The 18,436-nt window shown below is 36.6% G+C and overlaps 3 protein-coding genes across 5 annotated transcripts; 1 reads left to right on the top strand and 2 right to left on the bottom strand.

Moving 5' to 3' along the window:
* Positions 1-2,692: 2,692 nt before the first annotated feature.
* nlrc3l1 (NLR family, CARD domain containing 3-like 1) lies at positions 2,693-6,408 on the top strand. The gene is made up of 7 exons (XM_065286990.1): positions 2,693-2,912; positions 3,165-3,370; positions 3,581-3,679; positions 3,913-4,008; positions 4,094-4,223; positions 4,330-4,570; positions 4,651-6,408. Exons 2-7 carry the CDS (start codon positions 3,222-3,224, stop codon positions 6,219-6,221), a joined length of 2,286 nt encoding a protein of 761 aa, XP_065143062.1. The 5' UTR covers positions 2,693-2,912; positions 3,165-3,221; the 3' UTR covers positions 6,222-6,408.
* A 129-nt stretch (positions 6,409-6,537) lies between these two features.
* LOC135776344 (hydroperoxide isomerase ALOXE3) lies at positions 6,538-15,991 on the bottom strand. Of its 2 annotated transcripts, none has more exons than XM_065286992.2 (15): positions 15,857-15,991; positions 15,134-15,285; positions 14,783-14,987; positions 14,604-14,685; positions 14,391-14,513; positions 14,189-14,292; positions 13,906-14,078; positions 13,352-13,495; positions 13,028-13,231; positions 11,937-12,023; positions 11,654-11,823; positions 11,441-11,562; positions 9,750-9,784; positions 9,444-9,614; positions 6,538-9,278 (listed from the first exon to the last, which is right to left on the bottom strand). In XM_065286992.2, the coding sequence occupies exons 2-15, from the start codon at positions 15,281-15,283 to the stop codon at positions 9,099-9,101; spliced, it is 1,950 nt and encodes a 649-aa protein (XP_065143064.1). In that variant the 5' UTR covers positions 15,284-15,285; positions 15,857-15,991; the 3' UTR covers positions 6,538-9,098. The 2 variants fall into 2 exon arrangements, with proteins under 2 accessions (XP_065143064.1, XP_065143063.1); XM_065286991.2 differs by having other exon boundaries at positions 9,750-9,850.
* A 51-nt stretch (positions 15,992-16,042) lies between these two features.
* Positions 16,043-17,294, bottom strand: mrps12 (mitochondrial ribosomal protein S12). Of its 2 annotated transcripts, none has more exons than XM_065286994.2 (3): positions 17,146-17,294; positions 16,971-17,029; positions 16,043-16,865 (listed from the first exon to the last, which is right to left on the bottom strand). In XM_065286994.2, the coding sequence occupies exons 2-3, from the start codon at positions 17,017-17,019 to the stop codon at positions 16,483-16,485; spliced, it is 432 nt and encodes a 143-aa protein (XP_065143066.1). In that variant the 5' UTR covers positions 17,020-17,029; positions 17,146-17,294; the 3' UTR covers positions 16,043-16,482. The 2 variants fall into 2 exon arrangements, with proteins under 2 accessions (XP_065143066.1, XP_065143065.1); XM_065286993.1 differs by having other exon boundaries at positions 17,112-17,294.
* Between the last annotated feature and the right edge of the window lie 1,142 nt (positions 17,295-18,436).

Below are 18,436 nucleotides of genomic sequence, written 5' to 3' on the forward strand. Positions count from 1 at the left end.
TGTTCAAGCAATGAAAAACGAACTAGAGTTTGGTCCACATGAACTGCTGCTGTGCAGACTGTAGTTAGAGTTTTGCACATGTACGTGACTCCAGTTGTGCCCACTGGCGTTTAGCAATCGAAAAAAACTGTAAGTTATTTAATTGCATAAAGGTTATTTAGCTAAATCTAACAGAATCTGACCAGTTTTCTTACACATTTTACTTTGGAAACAGCACCCCATATATAATAATGTACACACACATTATTATATACATTACGCATGTACGCACACACACACGCACGCATGCACGCACGCGTTTGACCAGTTTTCTTACACATTTTACTTTAGATGCAACACCCCATACATAATAATCTCTAATAATAATCTCTAATGAAAACGTATCAATTATTATCGCATTACTGAAAGGTTAACATCTATCCTAATGCTTTATAAAGGTTTACGGTTTCCTCTCCTACCTTTCTTGCAGTTTCTCACCAGAGTGTTTTAAGGTTTACAGTACCCTCACCATGGAATAACACTATGCAACCTGTGCTTTATGTAGCCATGGCGTTCTATGTCGACCAATATTCTAAATTATGATGTCATTAAATACAGAACGCAGACGCGTTGCCGTGGTTACGTGCCTGGCCCAAAGTTAACTTATGGAAAATAAAATGTCAGACAGTGAGGCCTGAACAACAGAGATCATACACTGTCAAATGTATGAGTGTTTTTGCAATAGCAAACAGAAAATAAGAAATAAATTGAAATAAAAGTTCAATTTAAAACGACTCTATTGCTCTACTGTCGAAAAATATAAATATATAAAGAAAAAAAATGAATGCAAAAATATATATGCACGTCACGAAATGTTCGTACTACGGAGAGAGGACATGCACTATTATTATTTTTGCTTGCTTGTTTTCTCGTGATCACGACAATTGATCTCGGGATAACAAAAGTTGTTTTCTCGTGATCACGACTTAATTTCTCGTTATCTCAGATAACAAAAGTTGTTTTCTTGTGATCTTGAGATAACGAAAGTTGTTTTCTCGTGATCACGACTTAATTTTCTCATGATCTCGAGAAAACAAAAATTGTTCTCTCGTTATCCTGACATGATAATCCAAATGTCATAATGTAATTTCCTGTCCATAATATTTAGTCTATTTTGAAGTGGACTGCTAATGTATATGAGTTGGGGTATTCACCGTTACCACACGTGTAGCTAATGTGTAGATAGACTTAATAAATAAATACATTTGGACGGTTCATGTTTGTGAATTTAGGGACCATCTACTGTACACGTTTCTATCTTCAATAGTATTTAACAGTTTATTTAAATAAATATCATCAAAATAAATATCAACAATCTAAAAAGTGTGCATTATAGCTGACAACCACATAAAAACGTTGGTTTCGTGACTGTTTGTTGACTTTCATTCATTCCATTTAAATGCTGTTAAACGTAGAAACGTGTATTGAGTAACTTATAGACGGTCCCTAAATTCACCACTGTAAAATTGTAAATATTGACAAATCTATTTCAGCTTGAGCTAATCTCTGATCCAAGTAAAATCTCATTTGTTCATCCATGCTAATTTAGCAAAATATGCTTTTGCTGTTTACAAACAAAACATGTTCTATCAAGTACACATAAGCTTTAAAGGAGGCATATCATGAAAATCTGACTTTTTTCATGTTTAAGTGCTATAATTGGGTCCCCAGTGCTTCTATCAACCTAGAAAATTTGAAAAAGATCAACCCATTAACTTAGTTTTGGTAAACCATTCTCTACAAGCACATACAAAATAGGTCGTTGAAATTTGGCCCTCTTTATGATGTCATAAGGAGCTCTTATTAGAATAATACTGCCCCCTTAATCTGCACTATCCAATCACAGCACTGCCATTTAGTGCAGAGAAAAAGAGGGAGAAAAAAATAATTCACAGCACAATTGAGTTTCTATTGCAGCAAACCACCATCATTGTGATCAGTGTTTGCACTTCATCAGCTAATTTGCATTTTAAAGGACACATCCAAAACGGCACATTTTTGCACACACTAACAAAGTGTCAATTTTAACATGTTATAATAAATTATTTATTTGGTAATTTGAGCTAAAACTTCACACATGTGCTCTGGAGACACCAAAGATTTATTTGACATCTTAAAAAAGTCTTGTGCCATGGCCCCTTTAAATTAATCAACCCAGTAACTTAGTTTTGGTAAACCATTCTCTGCAAGCATGTGAAAAAATAGCTCATGAAATTTGGCTCCCCTTGTGATGTCAGAAGAGGATAATACCACCCCTTAATCTGCACTATCCAACCACAGCACTGCCATTTAGTGCAGAGATAAACTCATTTGCATTTTAAAAGACACGCCCCAAAACGGCACATTTTTGCTCACACCTACAAAGTGGCAATTTTAACATGTTGTAATAAATTATCTATATGATATTTTGAGCTAAAACTTCACATACATACTCTGGGGACACCAAATATTTATTTAACATCTTAAAAAAGTATTGTGAAATGTCTCCTTTAATCACATCTCAACTTTTGTTATGTCGAGATCACGAGAAAACAACTTTTATTATCTCGAGATAACGAGAAATTAAGTCGTGACCACGAGAAAACAAGCAAGCAAAAATAATAATAGTGCATGGCCTCTCCCCGCTTCCGTATTGTACTGTCCCTTTAAGAAAAAAGAGGAAGTTGACAACTTCCACAAACCGAAAGTAGTGAGCTTTGGGAACATGAAGATCCCGTTTAACTTTGGATTTAAATACGTGTCAAAACTTAACACTATAAGTAACAAAATATTAACTGAGAATTAAAAAGAGCAAAGGTCGTTGTTGTCTTGCAGAACTATTTCTGAATTCAATCGAGGTGACTGCTGAGTCAGATGCATTTCCCAAAATAAAGGTAAAATCAGCAACAGCTAACTTATATCCAGTATATATTTTATGTGTTTTGTAGTCGACCATGATGAGATTCCAAATATTGACTCTTCTATACTATGTAAGTAATCAAATAATGCTAAATGTTGTGTTGTAAATTGTAAAAGAAAACATAACGTAACATGCAGCTCATGGTAAGATAAATGCATACATTTTAACAGCTACGGGGCGGAGAAAAACTAAATGAATTTTGCAATATCCGTGTGTCATGTTTTAGGGTAAGTTAACAACACGCGGATTTTCAGTGACTAAGTAACACGGGAAACGCTGCGAAATGGAAGACGACGCAGCAGACATGGCGTCTGAAGACAACCTGCCTTTAGGCATCGGGGCTTCGCAATTTGGGAGTGAAAATGGAGATGAAGAGGACATTATGCCTCAAAGAACCCTTCCATTTTCCCTCGGATACTCCGATCCTGTTGGGTAATACTAATTTTAACAATATAAGGTTTAATGCCTAATACGCTTGATGTGTACTTGAGCCGTTTGTTTCTAGTGTAAATGGCGACACCTGCTGGACCTAAGATGATATTTTCTTAACCTAAAGTACAGTAAAATACAGTGGTATAGTTATGAGAATATAATTTTTTGTAGTGTTTATTTTCTGACTCTTACAATTATAATTTTCACCAGACACATAGACAGAGCAGAGTCACCTGCTTCAAGCTATAACTCCATGCACAGCACCAGCTGGTCAGACACATGGGAGGACCAAGAGCCAACTGAAACACAGTAAGTTTTTTTATTTTTTTATTTAACTGCAAGTCTTATTTTAAGAGATTTTTTTTGTATTCCGTGAGTCAATTATGGGTGTAATTTTATGCCTTTTAGGATTAGTGAAATTTGCTCTGTAATTGGGTGAAATTGCTAACTGAATTGGGTTACTTGACTTTGCTCCCTGTGCGCTTGTATCTTAAGTTGTCACTCTTGTAACTCCAGTTCTTCATCATATTAACTTTCCACAGGGTTCATTTGGACAGACGGGACTCGTCTGCCTCTAGCAGTTTTTCTTTCAATAGCGATGATGAGGATGTCAATATGGAGGAAAATGCAGAAGAAAGGTGAAGGTTAAATATATGATACTTTCACAGTAAATAACATGGTTTATAATGGCGATTTTAATAATAATGATACATGTGTATTAAGCTCGCGGAAGAAAAGCAAGTCAAAAGATGGGGGTCAGAAACGACAAACTGCTCCCGTTCCTATGAAACCAGAGTTACAAGTAGATAAAAATGCAAGACACCCAGCAATGACGGTGGATTTTGCGTTTAAGGTAAAGCCTTGGGTCTAAAGTCATCCATTTCATCTGAATCACAATGACTTTCATTTTAATGCATATTTAATTATTATTTTCCTTTCACCTCTGTTTTTTATCTCAGGCCCTCTCAAGTTGCTTAAAGAAACTAACAGAAGAGGAATTTAAGTATTTCAAAAAAATGCTGTGGGAGAGATATCCAGAGCTCTTTCATGATCCCCTGGATTTGGCTGACCTTGTGAATCTGGTGGATAAAATGCTGGAGCTCTGTGATCTTGAGGTGTCCCTGAATATCACGCTTGTCCTCCTAAAAAGCATGAATTTAAAGAGGCTGGCTGAATATTTGGAAGGACTATGCAAAAGAAGTAAGTTTGTATACTTGTGTGTTTTTTTTCTTAAAACATTAAAGTGCATTGTCTTAAAGTTTGTTATATGTTTCCCACAGTTAAAGTGCGCTACGAGTTAAAATTGGCTCTTAAGAGGAAGTATACAACAGTCTGCCAACAAGGGCAGCCAGTTCCATTCGAATCCATCTATACAGATCTTTACATTACGGATGGCATTAATGCATCCGTGAACATTGAGCACGAGTTCAGACCGAAGATTGAAGACCTTGCAGAGTCCAAAGTGAACAGGCAGCCGTTATCCTCAAATGACATACTGGCTCCAGAAAATAGGAGGACTAGGCATGTGAGGTCAGTGGTATCTAAGGGAAGCCCCGGAAGCGGTAAATCATTCGCAGTTCAGCGGTTCATCCTCGACTGGACAGATGACAAAACACACACAGACATTTTCTTTCTCCTTCCGCTGTCGTTCAGAGAACTAAACCAGATGCTGGATAAGGAATATACCCTGATGGATTTAATCTATGTGTTTTATCCGGAAATGAAGACCGTGGAGACGCTGGATTTTGAAGGCTGCCCAGTTATGTTCATATGCGATGGCTTGGATGAAAGTCAATTCCCCTTTGAATTCCGCAGGACGGTGTATTGGTGCGACACAGATAAGCCCGCGAGCGTGCAGGTGTTGATCACCAACCTCATCAGGGGGAACCTGCTCTATAACACCTCCGTCTGGGTCATTTCCAGGGCGGGAGCCATCGACGTGATCCCACCAGAATACTGCCACCAACTCCTGGAGGTACGTGGTTTTAACAACGACCAGAGAGAAGCGTATTTCAGGAAGACGATCGAAGACCCAGAACTGGCTGAGAGAGTGATCGCTCACATCAAGGCTTCCAAAACGCTGTACATTATGTGCCACCAGCCGCTCTTCTGCTGGGTGGCATCTAAAGTGCTTCAGCAACAGTTTCAGTCTCTTCCTCGATCAGCGGAGCTGCCCAAAACTCTCACCTACTTGTACACCAGCCTGCTGCGATTTCACACTCAAATGTGCATTCAGAGACTGCAAAATAACCCGGCCGAAGAGACCAAAAACATCACAGCTGAGCAAATGCTCATTAAGCTGGCAAAGTTATCGTACAGCATGCTCGAAAAGAATGAGTTTCAGATGGAGAAAGAGCACTTTGATGAGATTGAAATGGACTCGTATCCCGCTGTAGTATGCAGTGGTCTCTGTGCCGAGTATTACAGAGAGAAATTTGTGATGTACCAAGAGAGGGTGAGCTGCTTTTCACATCCGACACTTCAGGAGTACATGGCCGCTCTACACGTTTTCTACTCTTTCAAAAAGCATGGGAAGAACATTTTCGAGCAGGGTAAATTGAAAGTGATGAAGGTTTCTTTAACAGACGTACTCAAGAGTGCAGTCGACAAAGCATTGTCTTCCAAGAATTGCAACTTTGAAATTTTTCTGCGGTTTCTACTTGGTTTGTCGGTGGACGCCAACCAGGAGCTGCTCAAGGACATTCTGCAAATATCTCCAAGTTCAACCCAGCAGGCACGAGAGGAGATGACACGCTACATTAAAAAGAAAATCAAGGAAAATCACTACCCGGAAAAAAATGAAAACCTTTTGCGGTGCATCGATGAGCTTAACCCAAAACTGCAAAGTTAACTTGTTTTAAAAAAAGAGAGAGGGGGCGTTGTGCTGTTTAAATCTGTCATGATGAACTGCAGAGAGCAATGATGCTGTGTTTTAAAAATGTATCTTAGTATTCTGTTTCATCAAGGTCTCTGTAGAATGACATGGATGTTGTTTTTCATTTATATAAAAGAGTCAAAGTAAAACCCACTTATATTTATGCATTTCGCAGATGCTTTTATCCAAAGCGACTTATGGTGCATAAAAAAGGCATACATTTTACCAACATTTGTTTCCTGGGTTCGAACCCATGACCTTTGCTCTACCACTGAGCTATACAGGGACACTTATAAGACAGGTTTGAAAGTCCTGTCCTGGATATCCACTTCCTGCAGTATTTAGGTCCAACACTAATCAAACAGAAAGGGTTTGCAAACTTTTAATAGTGGATCATTGTTACTAATGCTTTATTGTATTGATTAGATGTAAAATAATTGCAATTAGGTGTTAAAAATTGAGAGTTATTAATCATTTAACAAAACCACAATGAGAACAGAAGTACATAAAGTGTGTACGTTTCAAGCACAAATTAGGAATTATTACAAATCAAACATGAACAGCATAAAAAAAATGTATACCTTGGTCTGTCTAATCGATTCTGGTTCTCAAAGGTGTGCAAGCTCCAGTCATGATTCTGATTGGTTGATAGCCGTGTTTTATTTCCGATAAAACCAAGCATGACCGCTGCACCCATCGATTCTGTGCATCACCCTTAGCATGTGAAACCTTGGCTGTTTCCGAAATAGCCACCTTATACCCTTAAAGGTGCTTTACACTGAAAAAATATTTTTTCACTTGCATTAACTTTAATCAACTACGACTTACAAGTCATTTTTAACTATCTTCACAAGTGATAACTTAAAAGTTGAATTTTCTTTAGTTATGTCAACTTCATCTTAAAGGTGCAGTGTGTTGATTTTAGCAGCATCTAGGAGAGTTGCATATTGCACAGAGAAGCTATATGGTAGCCGTCACAAGACAAACATGCCATCGTCTGAGACCAGTGGCGTAGTCAGTCCCGGGCCCATATGCAAAAAAAATGTACATGCCCCCTTGCCCGTTGGCACTGTTAACTGTGGCGCGCAGGTCTGTTGACACCATATACTTTTAATAAGGTAGTCAAATATTTTTCCTTTACTTTTTTACTTTAAAGGGTAGATTTAAATAAAGAAAAACTAAATGCTTTGGGTAGTTTTTGCCTCGTGACTAACTTCTCCGCCTTCTCTTTTCTCTTTAAGGCCCCACTTTTATGTTTATATTTGTCCATCCTTAATGTCCATGTAGATAGACGCTGTAGAAACTTCTCACACTGTTTTCTTTTTTTTTGGCGCGGCGATGCGTCAAACGCAAACAAGAAATGACGGAGAAATTAGACATTATGGAGAAATAAGAAATCACTACACATGATATGCATGCAAAAATATATTTATTGCAGCCACAAGTAAAAATTAAATTGAATTTTTTTTTATTAAAAGCTGGGGCGGGCCCAGGGCCGGACCCCCCATTGGCCCGGGCCCATTTGCACGTGCATACCCTGCATGCCCAGACGCTACGCCACTGTCTGAGACAACGTAGTAATGAATGCCCTTTGCAAAGCAGTTTGTCCGTTTAGGGCTACTGTAAAAACATGATAGCACAAAATGGCGGCTTCCATGTAAGGGGACCCACAGTGTATGTAGATAAAAACGGCTCATTCTAAGGTAATAAAAACATTACAGTTCATTTTGTCACGTCTTAAACACCCCCTGAAAGCATAGTTATCTATATAATATCGCAAAAAGATTTGTTTACAGTATGTATGTAAAACTCTATTTACCTAGGCATAGATGAATAATAAGAGTTCTGTACATGGTTATGACATATTGTGAGTCTCAAACACTATTGTTTCCTCATTTTTATGTAAACCTCATGCATCCAAAAAACACTGGAAAACAGGCCAATCCCAGCATAACACCAACTGTGACGTAACAATCAAGATGTACACCCTAACATTCACTTAATTTCAATGCTAAAAACAGAGTCGTGACTGCAGAGTTAAACACTATATGCTAGTTAGTGCTATATGCTAACGTTTAGACTGAAGTTCTATTGGCTCCGAATAATTGATTATTCCTCACAATCTGTATCTTCATCTATTTGCACACACACAGAGCTACTGCAATGAGCCGCGCTGAGAAACAGCCAATCAGAGCAGAGCTCAACATTATTTTTCATAGACCATTTCATTCTAGGGTTGTTAATGGATACGTAAACTGTCTCTGGATCATTTTTGCACTTAATAAAGTCACATACCTTCTATGTTCAATAGGTATCAGATAACAATATATATAACAGATTGTATCAATGCTTTATTTGGCACCTTTAAATTGAATTTTTGAAGTTTGTATGTCCTACCAGTCAGCATGGGTTTACTCCAGGTTCTCCCACAGAACAGAAACATGGTTAGGTGAATTGGAAATGCCAAATTGCCCGTGCCTCAACGCGTGTATGGATTAACATGTGTATGGATTAACCAGTTCCAGCCATGCTGGAATGGCGTTAAGAATAAAAATAAACTAACAGTGATTTTATTAAAATTGCAGTTCGTTTATGGTTTTATTTTTGTGTGGTAAATGTTAAATAAAAGCAATAAGGTACTGAAGGCTATTTGTGTTTCATAAATATATATATTTTTAAATTTAAATGCAGAGCAAACAAAACATCACAATCATTTTTATATTGATGGATGTTACTATTTTAATCTAAAAATCTTATTCAGAAACATTTCACAAAATATGTATGTATCAGAATATAGCTACCAAGTTAATATCCATCATTAATACACTTATAGGATACACACTTTGGTCCATGTCAAATGCTCACACTGTTGTTTATTTGATCAGGGCACAGGTAGGTGTAAGGCACTTTCAACCTTAGGTTTCTGTCTTTGATGGATTCACTCATGAAGGACAACTCTGCCTGATGATGTTTGATCATTTTTTGTACAACCGCCTGGCAGAAGTAGTCTTCAGGGTATTGCCCAAGTGGAACCTGTATTAAAGATTAAATAGAAAAGATTTGTAATTTTTCCATTAATCCATTTATCCAAAGCCAAAATGTATTCAAGGTAAATCAAACCCATGACCTTGCAATTACTAGTGTCAACTGGCTCTACCAGTTGATGCTATAGGAACTAGAAATGTGTAAATCACTCACCAAATCTGGCGAGGTCTTGCTCAGGAGCCAAAAGACTGATACCATATTCACAGAGGTGTTAACATCAGGCAGAGTGTCCAGCAATGTGTTCCTGTCTGAGCTTCCTTTAGTTGTGGGAGGAGGTTTTCTCAGAGAACAAGGGGAGTTTGGAAACCAGCTACTGTAGTCAAACTTAGTGAAAAAATGTTAAAAAACAAAATATATGAGCATCATTCATTATGTGTAGTAGTAATAATGATAATAGTGTGGTAATTCAGTTGACTCGTGTGAGGTTTGGAAATAATATTCAGCTTCGTATAACCGTACCTGTCCTGCTCTGAGGGCAGAATGTTGAGCTGAAACTGTGAAGATAACCATAGTAATAAATTTGATGAGCTCATCTACTGTAATAAAACACTGGGGTATGCCTAAATGAGAAAATGGGGATGACAGAAAAATAATAAATGGTACAGCTTTACCTGCAATACAAGGATTAGGTTTTTATTCATGTTCACTCTATGAATAGTTTACCAAACAGCATTGGATAGTGCCCCATTTTTCAAAAACGTTCAAGGTGCCACATCCATCCGTCAAAACTAATCCATACTGATATGAAATGTCTTCCGAAGTGAAGGTCTGGGCTTTTGTAACGTTGGGTCAAAAAAGGCTCAGGCTTTCACCTGAGGTCAACTCTCTCATAAATGTGTGTACGGCTGTAGTTTAATTAAATTCAATTATATTTATATAGCGCTTTTCACAATTGTTAATTGTTAAACTCCTAGGAGGAGAAAAACCCCTGATAGAGATACATACATATTTATATATATATAAATACTATCGGGGTATGTGAACGGGTAAGTGGATTTGAGGACGAGACAGGGAGAGAGATACAGAATCCTATTAGAGTAGGGGCTGTTCACATGTAATGCAAGTGTCATACAGTATTGTGGTTTAATCCAGCTCGGTTCCAGACAGGCTAACCATTGCGGCATAAGTATATTACCCAGATGAGTTATGTGAATGCTTTGTTCTAGACAAACGAACTATTGAGTAGTGATGTTACCAGTGACACCGAAGCTCCGAAGCGTGTGTCAAAAAAACGAACCGATTTTCATTGAAGCTTTGGATCGAAGCTTGATTCGTTCTGGCAAAATCACGTGACCAATGACGTCCGAAGCTTCGTTTCACACACACCCACGTGACTGCTTCGTTATCTGATTCAAAGGTTTAGAATTGTGCAATGCGCGGCGCGCCCTCATGGGTTGTATTGGAGTATTGCATTACACGGAATCGATTACTAGTGAGTTTATGAGATGTATATATAGTAGTAAAAAGACTTTTCTGCACCACTTAAAACCATGATATAATTTTTAATTGGTTCACACTTTATACTTTTGAGACAAGTTCTATCCTTAATTTGTTATTTTTGTTTGGAGTACCATTCGCATGAAATGGAACATGCTTTGGTCATGTATTTAATATATTAATATATATCAGCAGAGGTCCTCATTGAGCTCTGATTTGAAAAGCTTCGAGTAATGAACCTTTTTCCGATACAATTGGGTTGAAAGCTTCACTGCTTCAAGAAAGCTTCACTTCGCCATCACTACTATTGAGTGATAAGTACTGGACATTTTATGTGAATGCTTCGTTAAAAAAGAATGTCTTAAGTTTAGATTGAAATTGATCGATTTAGATTTAAATTGATAGTTTATAACGTTAGAAATATAATAGTTCCCTTACAAAAACTCATCCCTTGACTTCGGAAGACATTTTATAATAGAATGGATGTGCTTTTTGATGGATGGATGCGCATTATGGAGCTTTAAAAATGGGGCACTATCCAATGCCATTACAAAGCTGAAAAGAGCCTGGATGTTATTTTATTTAACTTTGGCTGAAAGAAGAAAGTCTTATACATTTAGGATGGCTTGAGGATGCGTAAAACATAAACTAAGAAGTTTAATTTTTGGATGAACTATTTATAATCACAGAGCTTTCACAACCAAAGCCCATACCTGTGCTGATCTGCCCAAGAAACCCTTGAATGAAGATCTCCCTGATCCAGTCCTGAAGTTCACTGTCCTGCTGTACATCACCATCACTCTGATAATACAACTGCACCACGCTCCTTACAAAACTAAAGGCCAACACCAAAATAATTCATCCAAGTTAACTCATTAAATATTTTCTGCACTGTTTAAGATATAAAATTTGGTAATGAAAATTACTTATTTATGAAGTCCCATAGCTTAAGTCCATCCTCTCTGTAAAAGAAGTTAGGAATTGATTCCAGTCCTCGATCACTGATGTCATCAGGCAGACAGAGAGATTTGTAGGTCAGTTCTGTGAATGCCTTCTTCATGAGATCACACATCCCTTCACCTCCAATACTAGTATTCTAAAATCATCAGGCAAATCATCAACCTTCAGGTTACAACATCTCTAACAATTAGGCTTTATTTGTCTTACCATACCTGTACAAAGGCAATAAATTCAATATGAAATCAATACCTGAGTGACAAGACCCTCAGGACCAAGCAGCCTGTCCCGAATCAAAGCGTTTATCTGGAATGTGTAACGTGTGTGTGGTATCAGCAACTATGAGAAAATCAAAAATAAGTCATATATTTAAATGCAGATATTCAAAATCTCATTAAAACTGAACTCTCAAGATTTTTGTTATTATTGCAGAATGTCTGGTATTGTATGTACCCTAATTGTTAAAGGATTAGTCCATTTTCTTAAAAAAAAATCCAGATAATTTACTCACCACCACGTCATCTAAAATGTTGTTGTCTTTTTTTGTTCAGTCGAGAACAAATTATGTTTTTTGAGGAAAACGTTCCAGGATTTTTCTCATTTTAATAGACTTCAATGGACCCCAACACTTAACAGGTTCAATGTAGTTTAATGTTGCAGTTTCAAAGGACTCTAAATGATCTCAAATGAGGCATAAGGGTCTTATCTACAGTAGTGAAACAATTGTCATTTTGGCAAGAAATATAAAAAATATGCACTTTTAAACCACAACTCCTCGTCTTCCCCCGGTCCTATGAATCTCTCTATTGTATGTCGAACTATCCTAATTAATGAGACTAATTCATTTCTTTGTGTGAGTTTATTGTTTAAAATGGTCCACAAATGTGTGTTTCATGTATGTAACACATGACCTTTTGACGTCATTACTCCCATCATACAACGTAATTACGTGAGATTGCGCTGGCTTGTCACACAGACTGATGAAGAAGTTGTCGTCTTGTCAAAAATTACAATCGTTTCACTAGATAAGACCATTATGTCTCGTTTGGGATTGTTTAAAGTCCTTTGAAACTGCAATTTTAAACTTCATTTAAACTGTTAAGTGTTGGGGTCCATTAAAATTAGAAAAATCCTGAAATGTTTTCCTCAAAAAACATAATTTTTTCTCGACTGAACAAAGAAAGACATCAACATTTAGGATGACATGGTGGTGAGTAAATTATCTGGGTTTTTTTTTTTTTAGAAAATGGACTAATCCTTAAACTGCTTGACTTTTTACTGACTAAATGTTATCAGGCAGGTAAAGAATGGTCCAGCTGTAAACAAATCGTGATCTTGTGTACCTTATATATTGGGTGAACTGCAGGGAGGTTTCGTAACAACGCCACTGTAAAGACTTCGGCCAGTAGATGGCTGCGCAGATAATAGAAAGATGCTTGATGCTCAAGACAATCCGCATTCCTCACATACAGTTTGGCAAGCAACCAGTCAAGCTCGCAGTCACTAGGAAGAAAAACTGGATTTCCCTCTGAAACCTGTTGTTTTAACTGTGACACAGACAGATTGAGAAACAGTTTATAATTTTAGAATAAAAGACATGGTTCAGTCCAATTTTTATTTATATATATATTTTTAAATCATTGACACACAGCACATGGTTAAGGTACCTGAATGGCAATAGGCAGAAGTTTACCGACTTGGTTCTTGTATAGCAGACAGAGCGGAGCGGCGATATGTTGCTGTACACCATTGATGACTCGGGTTGGTAAATCGACTAGTCTTCTATAATCACATAGAAATATGTTTCCATTCTGTTGTGTAAGAAGGTTAAACAGTTTGGTTTAAATGAAACATTTATATGAGATATTTAGAATCGAGCAATAAAGCTTCTGTATTCTGTTAAATAAAGAAATGCATCAAAGATGAGAGCAAATACTAAACAATTAAAGGGATAGTTCACCTAAAAATTCTGTCATCATTTACCTGATCAGAAAGGAAGATATTTGTAATGAAGCAGGAAACAGAAGCACCATTGACTTCCATAGTAGGAATCAAACTACTATGGAAGTCAATGGTGCTAAAAACGGTTTGGGTGCAAACATTACTCAATATATTTTCCTGTTTGTTCAGCAGAACAAAGAGATTAATACAGGTTTGTGACATTTTGCTTGAACTATCCCTTTAAGTTGACAGTGAAGAGCTTGAGTTCAAATGTATTTACCTTCATTTCCAAAGTCAGAGATGTTTCACCTCCCAGAATAGGCTGGAGCATATCATCCGTGACAGCAAAATTCGAAGGACGTTCAGTGCATCGGCGGAGCATCATGGGATGGGGACCATTTAGAAGCTGATATCCAAAAAAATCATCATCCATCCAGTGCTGGTGAACATATTCTGTAAAACAATTGCAAACAACTATTTCATGGGTTTACTGCACTAAGACACATAATATAATGTCAATGTTTGTGAAACAATTCACATTAACATTAAGTCATTTTTCTTACCAGAGATAGTGGTTCTGGTTGACCAAAAGGCACTTTTCATTTCATCTATATCAGCCCATGGGATTGACTTATTTGCCAGTTTCTTCATTTTTATCTCTCCAAGCCTGGATGACAAATTAGTGGTGTAAAAATAAAATAAAATGTACAGAGAGGAAATTTATTCAGAAAACACTTCACAGTAATACACTTTAAAGGGTTTTACGCTGTGGAGCTGTTAAAAGCTGAATCCATGGCTTTTGTGAATGAAAACCGGACCACTGAGGGAAGACTCGGGGTCTCCTGAAATCCAGCACACTGTGGAAGACCTTTCTCATACTCACTCCACCTAAAAAGAAATAGAGAAGGAAATTTCACACAAACCATTGAAAAAGTCAATAAACTGTCAAGAACTTGTTGCATGCTTATTATGACTTACTGGTACAACTCTTTGTTTAGCTTTAATTCATTTTCTCTGTGTTGTTTCAGTCTTGAATATTTTTCTTCATTGATTTTCATGGCTGGTAAATGTAATGGGAAAATGTATTTAACAGAATGGATATATATGTTATCACTAAAATAAACAGTTATGCAATTTGAATTAATAGACATTCAAACCTTTTGCTTCTCGCAGCTCAACCACCTCCCTATCTGCCATCCAGCGATAGCATGGGAAAAAGATCACATCTTTCTCAGGTGTTCTCACACTTATCATGGAGCAGAACCAGTCATTCTCTGGCAGGAACATGAATTGATCTTTCTCAAGTCTGATCAGGAGGAGGTGGGCGAGGGTGAACTTGGTGGTCACTATATACTTCACTTTCTGGGCAATAAATACTATAGTTAGATACGCTTGTAACAGTCTGCACCAGACCAAAGAAACCCAATGCAATCAGTTTCACAAACTCTTCTCTTTGAAATGACAGTTTTTGTTTAAATCAACTTTAGGGACAAGCACCCATATCTCACCATTCCGGTCTTAAAATCCCTTCCATAGCTGTCAAGTCTGGTCCGCTCACTTTCCCCTTGCGTGCCAATCAGAGTAATGAATATATTGTCAAATGTACCAGCATGGGTCATGAAGCCTGTGGTCACCTCTACTTCATAAACAGCCTCCATGACTGAAATGACAAAAAATACACAAGCAATGACTGTAAATTAACCATATTTATGAATGCTGAAGCATTACTCAACCCTTAATAAATCCAACATTAAAAAATAAAATTAGATATGACCCTGTCTGTGAGAACCCTAGAAGTCATTTTATTTGTGTGTTTTCAACATAAAATCATCCTACATAATGTAAAAAACATTCTGTGTAAATATAATCTTTGACCAACTGAGGTCATGTTAAAAATTGAAATCAATTGAGTGAAATCAAACTTTGATGCTCCTTATATCAAAATTAGACCCTGGATTTTACAGACAGTGTCACATGTTTGATAAACATGTCTTATTGCCTACTATATACATACTAGGCTTATGTTAACATCCTTGAAACAAGATAAAATTAAAACCTTTTGTCAAGTGTACGTATCCTAAACATATTTTATATATAGGCTACATACATACTTTTGCAAATGTTTTACTTAGTTGTAACCTTAGATAATGCAGCAATTCAAATGGTTCAATGAAAAAACACATACAATATATAGTATATTTAGGTTAAAATGCATTTTCATAGGAACGTACCTGATTTCTAAGTTTAAGCACAGCCTCAGGAAAACTCATATGAGGAGGAACCAAAGATCCAGTAGCAGGACCCTGCCAAACTGGATTCTGGTTCTCCAATAGAATAGCTTAGGTCACTATTACGCAAGATGCGGGTTGTATCATAACATGACACTCGCATTATTATAAAACACTGCATACAATAGGTTAATAAATATGATTTTATTTCCTGCCAAGCAATGTACACCACTAACATAATTTTTGCATGAAGACAACATGGTTTCTTGGGAACATTGTTACAATTTTAGTCTTAGAATTATTAACAATATTTTAAGATTGACTAATGAATATTAATTAGGTGAGGTAACATTGCATGAAAGGCATAGTATAATTGAATTGCAGTATAGTGTGATAAAACCAAACTTTGTACTTGATCATCAGGATTGACAACTCAGCACATTGCTACAGCCACACTACAGTTTATTTGTGGTATTGCTATCACATAAACAATTATATAAGATATAACTGTAAAATAGTAGCTATTGAAGCCATAAAGAAGATCCAATGTGCATGGTTGTTTAAAATACAAAATCCATTAAGGTTAACAACTCATATTTTTTTGAAAACTCTACTCAAAATCATAATATTCATTGTTTTTTCTTTACAACATGTGCACAGTCGTATTTCCCCCTGACTACAGTGAGTTTCACCCCCGGTAAGTCCTGAGTCCGTCCACCTTGTACCAACACCACATTATGCTCCTGGAGGTTGTGACCTTCCCCTGGGATGAACACTACAGCTTCTTTACCATTGGACAGACGTACTCGTGCACACTTGCGGTTTGCAGAATTTGGCTTCTTTGGTTTCCTGATCATGGTCTTTAACACAACAGCTTTGAGCTGTGGTCGTCCAAAGGTGGCACTGACTTTTGGAGGAGGTGGGGAGGGTTTTCCCTTCCGATGCATTTGATTAAGTGTGGCCATTGTCCTGGTGAAGACAGGTCCAGGCCATGAGCATACAGGGCGGGATGCTGATAAAGAAAATATGATGGAAATGAGATTAGTATTTATGCTACATTTTTCCTTTTTTTAATTTTAAGTTTATCAAATTGAACTGACATGTTTGTAAGACTCACCCTGCAGAACAGACCACAGCATAGGTTTGAGACTTCCAAAAAACGCCATCCTTTTTAATCTGCAAAAATGTACAATGTTAAAGTCTGCACAATACATAGCCTGTGTATCATGTCAACATTGATTTGAGAGGTAGATTTTACCTGCGCAAAATAATACTGCTCGTTGTTAAGGTACCTGGATGTATGTTTCCGAAAAGGCACCTTTATCAGAATGTTCAGTCGGAAAATAAATGAGGACGAATTGTTCACCCTTTACAGTTTATTACTTGCATGCTTGCAACCATGTTGGAAATCCATCGACCCGGAAGAAAACTTTCTCGGTGCTAGAGAGCAGCGTTGAGCTCAAGCCTTCGCTGCCTAATACTGACATCTAGCGGACACTTTAACGTATTTATCTTCCCAAACTGTGGGCCGCCGCCCCCAGTGGGCCGTAGCGGTACTGCAGAGAGCTCTTAACTAGGCTAAATCAAAATATTAAAATAATTGAAATATTTTAATTGTTCTGAAATGTGATTTTCCCCCTCCTTATTCTATAAACACATTTTTCCATAATAGTGAGGTAAGATACATTGCTTGTAAATGGTTTTAGATTTGATTATTTTTTTTAACATAGTTATGTAATTCATTGTAATAGATTTGTGAATTAGGTAGCTTCTGTTACACACTTTGATGTATTATAATTATAAATAGTATGCAGAAAGTATGTAGTGTTGTGGGTTTAAATATATTTGTAAATAATGTTTAGGTCATCTTTCACCAGAATATAAAAATATTAATTCACATGAGATTTGTAAAAACAGGTTAATAAATGTTAATAATTTCTGCAAAGAAGCAATCTGCTTTATTACATGTAATATACAAATTGGGGGGGGGGTATATTTTTGGGGTGAAAGAGAAAGAAGAATAACAAATTATGAAAAGGTATGACAAACATTAATTTACAAAAACAACAACATATTGCATAATATACAATAAAGGACAAAACAGGAAGAATAACAGTATAGAATAGTAAACAATACACATAACAAAAGTCAATCTACAGTATGAATAGGAAGAAAAAACTGTATGCAATTAAAACTTTTAATGATATAATAATTCTTATACTTTAATACAACAACTATGTATTTAAAAACATTTTAGGCCACCACCAGACAGAAGTTTTAATGTCTATCCATATTTTTTTCCAATCAATTTTATTAAGATACCAACAGAAAACAGAGGAAATATGTACAAAAAAATAATTTTCAGGATCAAATGTCTTCTTTAGGCATCGTTGGTGTTAAGTGTGACCTCTCTTGGCACTAAACACATTTTGAGCATTTTTTGAGCAGAATAAAGTAAAAAGTACATTTTATACAGTTTTTAATACTATACACATTTCCTGTATTTTCTGGATGTATTCTATTAAAGAACCTGAGAAACAATTACATATGATCACTATAACATTGCAAAAACAATAAATCTAT

The sequence above is a fragment of the Paramisgurnus dabryanus genome, chromosome 18, assembly GCF_030506205.2.
Source record: "Paramisgurnus dabryanus chromosome 18, PD_genome_1.1, whole genome shotgun sequence".
In the NCBI taxonomy this organism is placed as follows: Eukaryota; Metazoa; Chordata; class Actinopteri; order Cypriniformes; family Cobitidae; genus Paramisgurnus; species Paramisgurnus dabryanus.